The following is a 13,557-nucleotide window of genomic DNA, read 5'->3' on the forward strand; positions in this document are numbered from 1 at the left end:
GAACCTGAGTTTGGCTCTCCAGCACCCTGGAAAACCAGCAGTTACCAGGTAGGTAACTAGGGGGTTACCATTTGTAGCCTTAGTGCTCAGGCTGGGATGAGAGGGGGATCCCTAGAGCAGCAGCCTACCAGCCAAGCCAAACTGTGAGCTCCAGCTTTGACCTCCACACATGAATGTACATACATATACACACACAAACAGACCGATACAAGCACGTGCATATAACACACATACACACACACACACACACACACATACAGTGCTTTATAAGACATCAAAGGCCAAAACATCTACTATAATATTGGTTGTTTCATTTGAATTATGGCAAAAAGTACATTATATAAAACTTACTATCTGAGCTTTTTTAAAATTTGTAATTAGTATGTGAGTGAAAACAAGCACATGCTATAACACACATGAAGGACTTAGAGGATAACTCTGGAGTTGGTACTTCCCTTCTACCATTGCTGTGGGATCAACTCGGGGCATGAGGCTTACACAGTGAGCACTTTTACCTGCTGAGCCATCTCACCCGCTCCCATCTGAAACACTTTAAAGTCTTCAGCTCAGTATGTGCTTTCAAATAGTTGTGACTCCCTCATTTTATTTGCTATTTAATTTTTTGCTTGCTTCTGTGAATCAAAATATTTAACAAAATTTATCAGGATTTCCTTAAAAGTCTTTAGACTTCACAGAATTTCTAAAATACCCTTTGACTGAGTGAGGATCACTCAGTCAACCACTATCTAATAACAAACAACGAACACAGGGTGAGACAACCCAGCACCCTGGGGACCATGTGAGCCGGCTCCGCTCCGCAGTTAAGGGCACTTCTGTTTTTGCAAGAGACTCAGGTTTGGCTCCCAGTACCCACAGAGGACTTCTCCAGCTCCAGCTCCAGAAGCTCCAAGTCCCTCTTCCAGTCTCCAATGGTTCCAACATGCACACGAACACATGCAAACACACACATATGTAAGTGTAAAAAAACAATCTTTAAAACAAGCATTCTAATATCCTACTTACTGAAGAGTTTTACTTTACATGCCAAGGATAAGGGCTAGAGGGATCTGTCCACCACAAACTCCACTACTTGCCTTGGAGTGGTAAGATGAGGGACTATTTTTTCTTCACTGTCAAATTTAGATGGTTGTTTTTATCATCAGGAAACCAACTTAAGAAAGTCATGACAGCTGTCAAATTATAAAATAACTCAAAACATAATTTTATTTCTCATTACTATGAAGTTGCCATTCGAGCAGCCAAACCTAATGATTTTAAGACAACCAGATATACAGGTTTAGTCTACTGTGTCACTTAATAGCTATGTGACTTTTGACTTTGACAATAGGTAAATTAGTACATTAAAAAATCATTATTTCTATATATAAGAAAGTCAAACCTCAGGCTGGAGAGATGGTTCAGTGGTTAAGAGCACTGACTGCTCTTCTGAAGGTTCTGAGTTCATTTCCCAGCAACCACATGGTGGCTCACAACCATCTGTAATGGGATCTGATGCCCTCTTCTGGTGTGTCTGAAGACAACTACAGTGTACTCACATATAATAAATAAATCAATAAATCTTTAAAAAAAAAAAAAAGTCAGACCTGAGATTAGAAATATTAACCTAAAAGGCCCCCCTTCAAAAGTACACTGAATACTTATATTAAAGTTCTCCTTGTTTCCATAAATTCCCAATAGGATAACAATTATACACTGCATTGCTACATTATGAATACTACCTTGTATGGGGAATACTGAGTAAGTCAAGTTCTTAATACCTTGCTCTACAAATTAGTTCAGAAGAATTTATTTTCCAAATGAAATTTTTCCTACACAAAAGAACAACTTAGCGTCTCTATTCAACACGTTATTTTACAAAACAGCTATCATGTCCTTACTAACTGTGTCATCTTTTTTTAAAAAGGCAAGTTTCCACAGTCAGTACAAGGTAAGCATATGAAAAAGGAGAAAGGCACAATGTATGAGCAGACTGGATGGGGCCATCAAAATGGCTCCCCTAGCGCTATCAGAATGAGGACATCCAATCCTGCCGAATCCACTTGGACTTACCCAGCCTTTTCAAAAGTACTGTAACTAGCTACAAACTGTGAAGTTTCAGTAATTTTCAAAACTATAAATGGCGATATGAAGACTGTAGCTTTTAAGAATTGTGGGTCAAGCAGTAAACTCTTTTTAAGGGCTGTTTGACTGTGCAGTTAACAAGTCATCTAATATTAACTATTAATGTTTATTCAATTCTTTAAGAAGAAAAAAGTTACAAGTCCAAACAAATAATAACCTGCCACTAGCCATGTAGTTACAACCAAAAAGAATCTTCCTACTTTATTTCTCCATTTCCTACGGTTTAAAAGAAAAAGACTCAGTTTTTAAAACTGAACTAGGAGCTGCCACTGCACAAAGAACCAAAAGGAACACAATTTCATGGTCCTGCTGCTGTAATTCTATAGATGGCCTGAGCAAACAGGAAAAGCAAATTTCCACAAAGCAGGCAACAATCTTAGAACCTGACGGAGCCCCTAAAGCACAGGGCCCCAGACACACGCACCACTAAGACTGTCCTCTATTACTTGAAGTCAAAATGATTTTCAAAAACATTAGGCTCAAAGTCCATCATCTCAAGTGCCTAGGCTTTAATAAAATCCCAAGAAACTCACCCTAGTCCATCCATCCATCCACCCACCCACCCACCTATCCATCCACCCATCCACTCATCCATCCATCCATCCATCCACCCACACATACATATTAAGAAGTACAGTGTTTTTCAAACAATACACTAAAAGTCCACTACTGGATATTTGCTTCTTTGCATCATGGCTCATTTGATAGAAAGCGAAGGATTTTTCCTTTGACCTCAGCCTTACACTACAACGTACTCATGGCACTAATCCTGCTCAGTTCTGATCAAGAAACCACATGAATGATACATAGCTCAGCTCACTTTCTATCATAAAAAACAGCTATAAAAAACAAAAATTTAAGTGATAAACAAATTTATCTGGCAAGTCTAACATCAAGGAGGCTCACCTAGCGAGTACCTTCTCTTCCTGCACAAAGCCAGCTGGTCAAATGGCACAGCGGGTACACATGCTCTATGTAAAGAACTAAGGCACCCATCTTTTATTGGGAAGTATTCCCCAAACAGCTGCTGTACTCCATTTCTGACACCACCACTCACATGTTAGACCTTCCCAGCTCCCCTCTACCTAGCATGCACATGAGTACATGTACACACAATGTCACACATTCTAAAGGAAGACACACATACGCACTCACCATTTGCTCATGTCACGCCCTCCGAGACATCTATGCACTGAAACCTTCCAGTGTGGCAGGGTAAGGAGGCGAGGCCTTTGGAAATTGACTGGGCAACGAGCATGAAACTTAGAGCCTTTGGAAGGAAAGACATGAGTGCTCTTTGTACCGCTCTCTGCTCACCACTAAAAAGTACTAAAAAGTTGCCAGTCAGCAACTCAGAAGACAGCGCTTACCAGAAGCCACCCTCCTGGGACCCTGATCTCAGATTTCTAGCAATATGAGAAGTTTTTGTTACTTATAATCCACCCAACTGTTACACTTGCATAATACCAGTCCAACTGACTAAGAAATAATCATAAATATCTATGAATCTACTAGTTGCTTTAATAGAATGATGCTGAGCTAGGGGTGTGACTATTGGTGGAGTATACATACACATGCATAAATACTGGAGTCAACCTGACCACACACCACACAAAGGCAAAACTAATCTAGTAAAGAGAAAAACAGATAATCCCATAAACGTGCTTAGAAATGCATTTGCAAATCTTAGCCGCTGGCGCTCAGCAACTGTTGCATCAGTAAGAGCTGCAGGACCCACGTTAAAGCATTGGTTACAGAGACATTTATTCTCCAACTTCTTAGAAAAGTCAAACCTAACACTAAATATTCAGTTGTACCTGATGCTAGACAACAAAGCAAGGTGCAGGGAAAGGCAGCTTCGAGGATGACACCAATGGACTAGTATATAGTCACAAGCTGAATACAGTTTTGGGTCAAGGAGAGACCGAGTCACATGACAGAGACAGGATCATAATAGCACTAAAAAACTATCCTGAAGTGATATCACTGCCATTGTGATGTCACAATGCATTACTTCTGGGGTAAACTAACCCAGTGTATGATACTGCCTGTATCATACGGAACTGTAGCTCAATTACATGCGGTACAAAGACTTGGTTATGCTAAGTCACCAGCTTGATGTATTAACTACATTATGCTTTTCATCATTATTTTATACTTAAAAAGTATATACAAGGAAAGCAGCTTCAAGCAGATCCTACAAAAGGCATTGCTATCACAGGAGATGGTCTGATGCTGTTACTATACCTGCGCACATTCCAGGGGGACAAATCCTAGCTTCCAATACAATGGTACTAGGAAGTGAAGGACAGTGATAACAATTATTTTGACCTGGTGTTGACCTCTGCTACTTAATATATCTGTCCTACTTCTTAACAATAATGTACACAAAGTACAATGAAAATGAAATTACTTAAAATAAAAATCACTATAAGATGAGGATTCAAAACATAAAAATATTTTTGTTCAACTGTATAGAGAATGATTATGTTTTAAGTATTACAAAAGAATCAAAAGTGTAACTTATTTTAAAGATTCTAAAGTGAGCAAGTCTTGACCAGGCATGGTAGTCCGGGCCCACTGCTACCCTGGGGAATGAAGCAGAGGACTGCCAACTCAAGGCTATCTGGGATACCCTGAGACACCCTGGCTTCCCAAACAAAAGGGAATCAAGTTAAGCTTAACAGGTCACTGAAGACATACAGATGTTTTATCAGTTAGGATGGCTGTAAGTGTACAATGTTTAGAGAGAATCTACAGTAGTGCAGGCTAATGCTTAGGCTTCCTATTACTCTCCAACACACCCAGACTTACTTCCAATTCTGCAAACTCCACTCATGCTAAGTGTCCTTAAGGGTATACTGTGTTCATATTCTATGTTTATATTCAAATTCCCATCACTGTGTTACTACTATCAGAGTTCACACTATTGCACCACTGGCCACGTATAAAGCCTGAAAGCTATACCACAGAGTACACATGTATAACGGGCTGTGCCATCCAGGTTTCTGTAGGTACACCGATGGTCACACACAACAAAATCACCCAGTGATGTATTTCTCCAAACTCGTCCCTGTCTTTAAGCAACAAGGAACTGTAAGTGTATGTCCGCTTGTGCCATCACCTCCTCCTGAAATGGGTTGAGCCCACTTTCTTTCAGAGTACCACACGCAGCAAATGTGGGATGAGAACACTGGCAAGTCTCAGTTCTGTTTTACTCACCTACACTGCTGCTGGCTAGCTTTCTCTAAAATCAACTGTCATGTTGTAAGCTGCTCTATGATTACCTCAGTCCTACAACTTTCAAGGAACCCTTGGCTACCAATCTTGGCATTTACCTGACCCAACATCCCATAATTCTAGTATGTTTTTGTCCAAGAACACTACTACAGCCACAAAACAAAATTTTAAGAATGTATGTCATAACATCTTTAGTCAAAATGGAAAACAGCCTAAGAGCCCATCAATAGAAAGAAGCTTGGCTGTAGCACACTGACATAGGAAAACTCCTGAGCATATAGGAACTATTCATCTAGTATAGGGGGTGGGAGAGGCAGGTGTGAACTGTATATGATTCCATTTATAGAGCTTTTAAAACATAACTGCTAATCCCAGAAAACGGAATGTCCTGATTTGTGGTGCCTTTTTATCAGGGTCTGAGGTATTTGTATGCATTTGGGACACCTACTCAATTGTCTGCAATCCAGGCATTTAAACAAAGGATCTGAGAGACTGAGGGGTATCTCTGCAGGCAGGATAAAGCAGACATGTGAGCTATCTTAGATAGCAGTTTGCTTGTTACTTTTGCCATTATTAGAGATTACTTGTAACGTCATCAAACAGCTAGTTTCTTCTTTAAATCATTCAAGAGTGATACCTGATTGAGGCAAAAGAAAAAGACCCTTTATGCATCTCCTTATCTCAAAGCTCCCTGTGAACTGGAAGGAACATGCACACATTTTAGTAAACACAAGGTACAAACGACCCCAATTCCAACCAGCGATTTTAAGTCTAGGAAAGAATTTGCAAAGCAAGATTTTTTTTTCATCACAGTCAGACATTTCAATCCGGAGAAGCTGGTCCTGTGGTACTCACTGCCTGTAATCCCAGCACCTAAGAGGCTGTGGCAGGGGCATCAGGAAGCCAACCTAACCTAAAGTAGGAAGACTGTCTCTAAGAAAATGAGAACCAAATAAGGTAACTTTACCAGCCGAATCAAGGTTGTTGCCGCAGTAACAATCAGAGCGGCCCAGACTGCGCAGAGTTCCACTTCAAGACTAGAGCACTTGGACTACTTTTTACCACAAGTTAGAGAGCATCGAGTATTTAGCTAAACAAACAGCTGTACTGGAAGGGGTGAGGGTAGGGGAGCCAGTATCTTCTTATTTAAAAAAATCAAGATCTGGAGCAACTTTTGTGGGGTGTGTGCTGCAGGGGGTTCATCCAAATCAAGAAAAGAAAACTGACTTATGTTCTACATTTGGCTACCTCTGATACTAAAATGCCTTATAGGACAATACAGAAGCCTGCATCAAGCCTCTTCAATTTACAGTAAACACTACACTGGGCATGGTGGAGGCTCTGTGAGCTTAAGGCCAACCTGATCTACATACAGAATGAATTCTAGGACAGCCAGAGATATGCAGAGACCCTGTATCAAGAAAGGGGAGGGGAGGGGAGGGGAGGAACAGTAAATACTATGAGGGGCTACAAGGATGAGTCAGTGGTTACAACTGTCTGCTACTTTTCCAGAGGACCCAAATTAGTTCCCCTGTCACCCCTTATTTCACACAGATCACAACCACCTACAACTCCAGCCTGAGGGGATCCAGCACCCTTAGAGGACACACACACACACACACACACACACACACCACATGCCCACATATAAATACATACATACACACATAAACTTTAAACTCAAATTAAGCTTTAAAAATAAATACTTGCCGGGCCTGGTGGCGCAGGCCTTTAATCCCAGCACTCGGGAGGCAGAGGCAGGCGGATTTCTGAGTTCGAGGCCAGCCTGGTCTACCAAGTGAGTTCCAGGACAGCCAGAGCTATACAGAGAAACCCTGTCTCGAAAAACCAAAAAAAATAAATAAATAAAAATAAAAATAAATACTTAAAACTGAGATCTCAAAACTGAACTCTCAACAGAAAAAGTCATCTGAACTCTTCTGTAAAAAGAAATTTCACCAAAATGATACCAGTTTGTTAGTAAAAATACATAACTATTTGGAAATAAATTAAGATAGCTCTACTTTAAATTGGTACTTTAAAAGCTCTGGTGAGCCAGTGTAGTGCACACCCAGAATGCCAGCATTCCAGAGGCAGAGACGGGCAGACTTCTGTTAAGTCCCAGGCCAGCCTGGTCTAAGTAGACAGGGCAGACAGGGCTACATAGTAAAACCCTGTTTTCAAAAACAAACCTAAACTAAACAATCTGTTTTAAAGGAAAGATTCCCCAACTGCTCCAAACCCAGAATTAATAGCCTCTTCCCCATACTCCAAAAGATATTATAACATACTCCTACAGGTTACACTTTGAGGTTTTGTTATTATTCTTTAAACTTCCTCACTACACAGTGAGTTCTATAAAGTTACAAAATACCTGCCACCCCTAAGTCTTGCCAGTATTTAACACATTAGGAGCTAGTACTAACTATAATTTTTAAAACTGTCCATGTAAGACATTTGCCTATTTCCTACCCTTAAAAAAGCTATTCCAGGACAAACAATGACTATAGTAACAGTTAACTAACAGTCAACTAACAAGAACTTTTGGCTACCCAGCCTACAGCTAATGAAAACTAGACTTAAACTTTAATGTTATAGAAACAAATATAAAAGTGTAGGTTAACTAGAGAATGTTTTTTACTGTGGAGAATTTGATAATTATTATTTTGTTTACTTTCCACAGATGAGCTAAAGAACTGAAGAAAAAAAAGAACAAGCAAAGCTGATCAAGGTTAGGTCCTCCTAACTCCACCGTAACTACGGAAGGCGGCTTCCCGCTGCAGTCTAATGCATGCAAGTACACTCCAGGAAAGACTCCTCAGCAATCTATGGTGAAGAGAAGCCATGACGAGAAACAAGCCCTCTTCACTGGGGACCAACGTTGGGTGAGAAAAGTGATGCAAAGACAGATGGAGGCAGCATGCTAGGAGTCAGACGTCCCTGAGACACTTGGAAAGTAAACAGTCTCCAATGACTTATTACATCAGATACAGACCTTTCATTTAGCCTAAAGAAAAAGAAACTGTGTAGTAGCGCATGAAACCTCAGGCTTTGGGAGGCAGAGGCAGAAGAACCTTGAGCCTGGCCAGACCTGTCTCAAAAGACAGAGAAAATGAGTTCCAGGAAAAAAAAAAAAAAAAAAGCAAAACAAGAAAAAGAAATGCTATTGCATATAAAACAAGCAAGAGCCTTGACTTTTCATCTGCTTCAATGAAAGCCAACTTAGAAGCCAGTTCATCACACACACTAGTTACTGTCTAGATATCCAGCATAGATCCAGTCATCTAACCATTTCCAATAGGCATCACACCACAGATCATTCATGAATCACACAGATCATTAATGAATCTGACCATTTCCAATGGGCATCACACCACAGATCATTCATGAATCACAGACACCATTTGCTAAAAGTTAAGTTGATACAAACACACATACAAGGAAGAGTGTGGTTCCCATTTCCTCAAAGTTCTGATTAAATTACAATATAAACTCTAAGTAATGGCTAAAATTAAACAAACAAACAAAACAATTTAAAAAAAAAAAACCTAGTAGCTACCTCTTTTCATGAGCCCCAGACAACTACTTTCTCCCCAAAACACCAAGTAACTTAGGAACTGGGCACTGCAATTACAAACCCAAGTATAGATTATAGCTTAAGCTCTAAACCAAACTGCTGACTCAACAGCTATGTTTTACTACTCTGCTTGTGAACTAGACTCACTTAAACATGTGTGCCTCACTTTATCATCTGTAAAATGAGAATCCCAGTACCTGCCAAGATATAGAATATATATATATATATATATATATATATATATTTTTTACATTTCCAGAGCTGAAGGAGTTCACACCCACTGAAATGTGCAGCAAGAGGAGGAAGCTGGAGGAGCATGGAGCCCAGTGGTAGAGTGCTTACCCAACAAAAGCTAAGTCCTGGTTGGTGTTCGACAGCATCTCAAGACAGAAAAGGCCCTGGAGAGATGCTCTGAAGTTAACCAAGCATGGCTTACTCTTCCAGAGCAGCTGAGCACCCATGCTGGGTGACCCACAACTACCTGTAACTCCTGCTCCAGTGAATGAATTGCCCTCTTGTCCCTACACAGACACACAGACAAACACACACACACACACACACACACACACACACATCTGGCAAATACACACATATACTCATGAAAAGAACAAAAAAAATTTTTTAAGAAAAACTAACATTTAAAAGCGGAGTCTTTGATACTTTATTTTTAAAGTGTCTTTTAATTTTGTATCTTTCTGTCCTATTTGAATTTATAATAAATGTTTAAGTACACACTTCAAAGGTACTGTTTAAAGGGCATAACCTAATTATCTTCATTTAAAAAAAAAAANCAACCAAAAGTATCAAGGCTGTGAGATTACAGCCCTTTTGGTTTTGTTCTACATTTCTGTGTTTTATAAAAATATTCTGTGTTTCAAAAAGAAAACAACTACATACTCAGAAGGGGGGGGGGGTGCAAAAAAAAGTTAAGTTCAGCATTTAGCAATCAGTGCCTATGTGCAGTTTCCCCGCCAGAGACTTCTTCCTAAATCCTTGTTCAAACAACCTCTCATCTTTGTCTCTAAGAAAATGAGCTAGCTGAGACAAGGTAAATACACAATGGGCCTCAAAGCTGCTCTCTCTCTGTCCCTTATCACCAGGCACACAATACCCTTATCACTACTGTCTCGGACTGGCCCGCGGTAGTAGTCTCTCCAAACAGACTGTCGACTTCATAGAAAAGGTGGAGTTTCACAAACCCCATTGTCTTGCGTTGTGTGTCTTAAGAATAAGAGAGATTCTTAAAAACACTTGTTGAGTTACCGTACACTTCTTTTGGCCCCGGACTGTCCGTCCTCCGGGGACAAAACCATGTCATTAAAAAACAAAACAAAACAAAACTGACTGGCACACGAACGACAAAGCGGTTCCTAAAGCGACTCAAATGCAACTTGTCCCAGGCAGGCACACTCTGAACTGAAAAAGTTTTAAGCATGCCCACATCCAGGGTTGACCGCTACACACAAGAGTTTTTTGCGCCAGTTGAAGTACCACGGTTGCAAGAGGGGTGAATTCACACCTCGTCCCCGCTTCCAAGTCCCCACCACCCACCCATGCACTAAAAAAAAAAACTTCAGCTCTCGGAGTGAGGTGTTTAAAAGAACCACCCCTACGTGTCCCGCTAACAACTTGTAACTTTCTTGTCCTGGGTCCGATCACCCTCCCTCCGCTCCGAACCCCGTAAACCACAACTCTCAAGTCCCAGACAGACCTGCTGCGAAGTGCAAGGGGGAAGACTTTCGGCCGGCCATGTCCTTGGCGTTCACGTTCGCGGCGTCCACCAACCTCTTCACCCGGGACACGTCCCCATTCCGGCAGGCCTCCAGCAGCTCCCGCAGGGCCCCACTCACGGCTGGGACCCCCGAGCCGAGGCCCGCCGCCCCGGCTCCCAAAGTGGCCGTGGAGCCGACTCCGGCCGCCTCGGGACTCTCCGCTAAGCTGGAGCCGGGGGACGACGGGGAGGAAGACGAAGACGAAGTCGGGGAAGAAGCGGACGACGCGGAGTTGTTCCCGCCGCCGCCGCCGGCTGGGCTGGGAGCGACCCCGACGGCGGCGGAAGCTGCCGGGACCGCGGCCGGAGCAGCCACCGTGCAGACGGCGCCGTCCACCGGGTCGGGAGATCGCGGCCTGTCGGGCGGGTCCCGGCTGCCATCCCCCTCCGGCAGCGCCAGGCCGTGCCGCGGGGAGGCGAAGGGCGCCAGGCCGCCGGCCGTGGGCGAGGCGGGGGTGGGTCCCGGGGCCAAGCCCGGGCTGAGCGGCGGGGGAGGTGGCGGTGGCGGAGCCGAAGCCCCTGGGGCGGGCTGGAGCTGTGGCTGATGATGGTGGTGATGATGCTGAGAGCGACGCGACGCCGCCATCTTCCCACTCCCCCGTACTGTCACTGCGGCAACGGCGCCACCGCCCGCCCTCACTTCCGGATTCTGGACCAATCGGGAGCCAACATACCCGGAAATGATTCTTGCCGAAGTGGGTGGAGTCCGAGAGAAGAAGGGAAGTATTGGAAGCTCAGCGAAGAACCAGCCTGGGGGGCGTGGCTTAGTAGGTGAGCGACGGGCTTTTGTGACGCCCTGGCGGGCTGGCTGGGCAGATTTGAAAGTTCTGGCGAGCCACTACCTGTCTGAGAAACTTCTGCGGGATTGCATTGGACAGCTTCAGTCTTCCCTCGGGTGCCCAGTCAGTCTGCGGTGTCTCCCTTCAGAAGAAGCTATCAAAGTGTAACTTGTGCAAACATCTACCAAACGTCCGAAAATGGAATTAATAATACCCACCTCACAAAGTTGTTTGCAGGGATGAAGTGAGCTAATGCATACAAAACGCTATGAAGAATACATAACTATAATTAACACACTGGGAATATTTCTAAATGCAGTGTTATATCTCTCTACACCTTACTCTTTGGTCTCATTCTGATACAGGACAGGAGGGAAGGATAAGGGCACTTTATTCTCTAAGAGTGCATTTGTACTTAATACCGGAGAAAGGAATCCATACACATACACACAGTCCTTTGTTTGTTTGTTTTTTGGTTTTTCGAGACAGGGTTTCTCTGTGTAGCCCTGGCTGTCCTGGAACTCACTTTGTAGACCAGGCTAGCCTCAAACTCAGAAATCTGCCTGCCTCTGCCTCCCAAGTGCTGGAATCAAAGGCGTGCACCACCACTGCCCGGCTACGTACACACTGTCAATAACTCAGTGTTGGGGTCTGAGAGTCAGATTATTGAATGTATACCCTAATACTGATTAGATCAGGAACATAGCTCACAATTATCTGAACTACAACATTATCTTTTTCTTAAAAAGGAAAACACACACACACACACACACACACACACACACAAAACCACAATGAAGTCATATGCAGGTGCAGAAAGTTCTGCCAGATTATCAGCTCTGACTTAAGCCATTTTTTACCTAACAGTTCATACTGACCTTCAATTTAATGGGCCCTATGTAAAGCTTTGTGGAATTCCTTAAGATTAACAAACCTCAGGACATACAGAACATAACAGGGGATGTGGCCAGCATGACCCTTCTCTGAGTCAAACTATTTTTCTGTGTCAAAGGGTGGTAGGCATATTACAGCAACAATACGAAATAGCTGGCAGACATGGAACAAAACGGCTGTGATTATGCTAGGGGGTGGGGGGGGCAGACCACACACCCCTCGGTTTGTCTGTTCAGAGTTAAATCTGACTAAGGATGCCCTGAGAGGCATGCAAGACTCAGTGGCATTGGGAGTATGCAAACCTAACTAGACAGAGAATAAGAAGGGACAGTTGCAAGCAATGGAGGCGTGGGGGGAAGCAGCAGACGAGAATCTCAGAGACCGGGCCGACCACCTGACCTGAGGAACAGGGCCAAACTCTGGAATGACTGACTTCTTTCTTCTGCTTTGCTAGCCCGGAGACAGAGGACAGGTAAAATGTTAATCCTATCCTCTCTAATTACAGACACTTTGAATAGAGCCAGTTCAAAAATTCATCCTGTCTCTGCTCATTGGCGTTCATGGCAATTGGCTGCACAAACTCTCAAGGTCTGGTGAGAGTTTTCCCTGTGGGTTTTCTCACTGTGTGTACTAGTCTGAGTTCTCTAGAGTCACAGAACTTATGGCATGTCTCTATATAAGGAAATGTATTGGAATGACTTACAGTCTGCAGTCCAACTAACCCAACGATGGGCAGCTGTGAATGGGAAGTCCAAGGATCTAGTAGTTGCTCAATCCCACAAGGTTAGGTGTTTCAGCTGGTCTTCTGTTTAAACTGGACTCCCGAAGAAGTAGGTTCCAACAGATATGCTGGCAAGCATGTGGAGAAGAATGAGTCTTCTTTCTTCTAATGTCCTTATGTAGGCTTCAGCAAAAGATATGGCTCAGATGTGTGTACCACCATCACAGTCCCAAGCTGGCCTTGAAAGCAGATCTCCTTGCCTCAGACTCCTGAGATTAAAGCAACTCCTGCTGGGCCTCAGGATCTGGATCAAAAGTGCGTGTTAGAAGTGGATGCTCACAGCCAGCTATTGGATGGAACACAGGGTCCCCAATGGAGGAGCTAGAGAAAGTACCCAAGGACCTGAAGGGGGCTGTAACCCTGTAGGTGGAAC

The 13,557-nt window shown here is 43.2% G+C and overlaps 1 protein-coding gene across 1 annotated transcript in view; it reads right to left on the reverse strand.

Moving 5' to 3' along the window:
- The window catches only part of Tnks (tankyrase), a 146,873-nt gene extending 135,536 nt beyond the window's left edge, over nt 1-11,337 (reverse strand). The window contains exon 1 of the mRNA XM_021218747.2: nt 10,671-11,337. Coding sequence (XP_021074406.1) covers nt 10,671-11,316 — 646 coding nt within the window. The 5' untranslated portion in view covers nt 11,317-11,337. The remainder of the gene's footprint in view (nt 1-10,670) is intronic.
- Nucleotides 11,338-13,557: the final 2,220 nt, after the last annotated feature.

This window comes from Mus pahari, chromosome 19 (genome assembly GCF_900095145.1).
Source record: "Mus pahari chromosome 19, PAHARI_EIJ_v1.1, whole genome shotgun sequence".
Taxonomy (NCBI): Eukaryota; Metazoa; Chordata; class Mammalia; order Rodentia; family Muridae; genus Mus; species Mus pahari.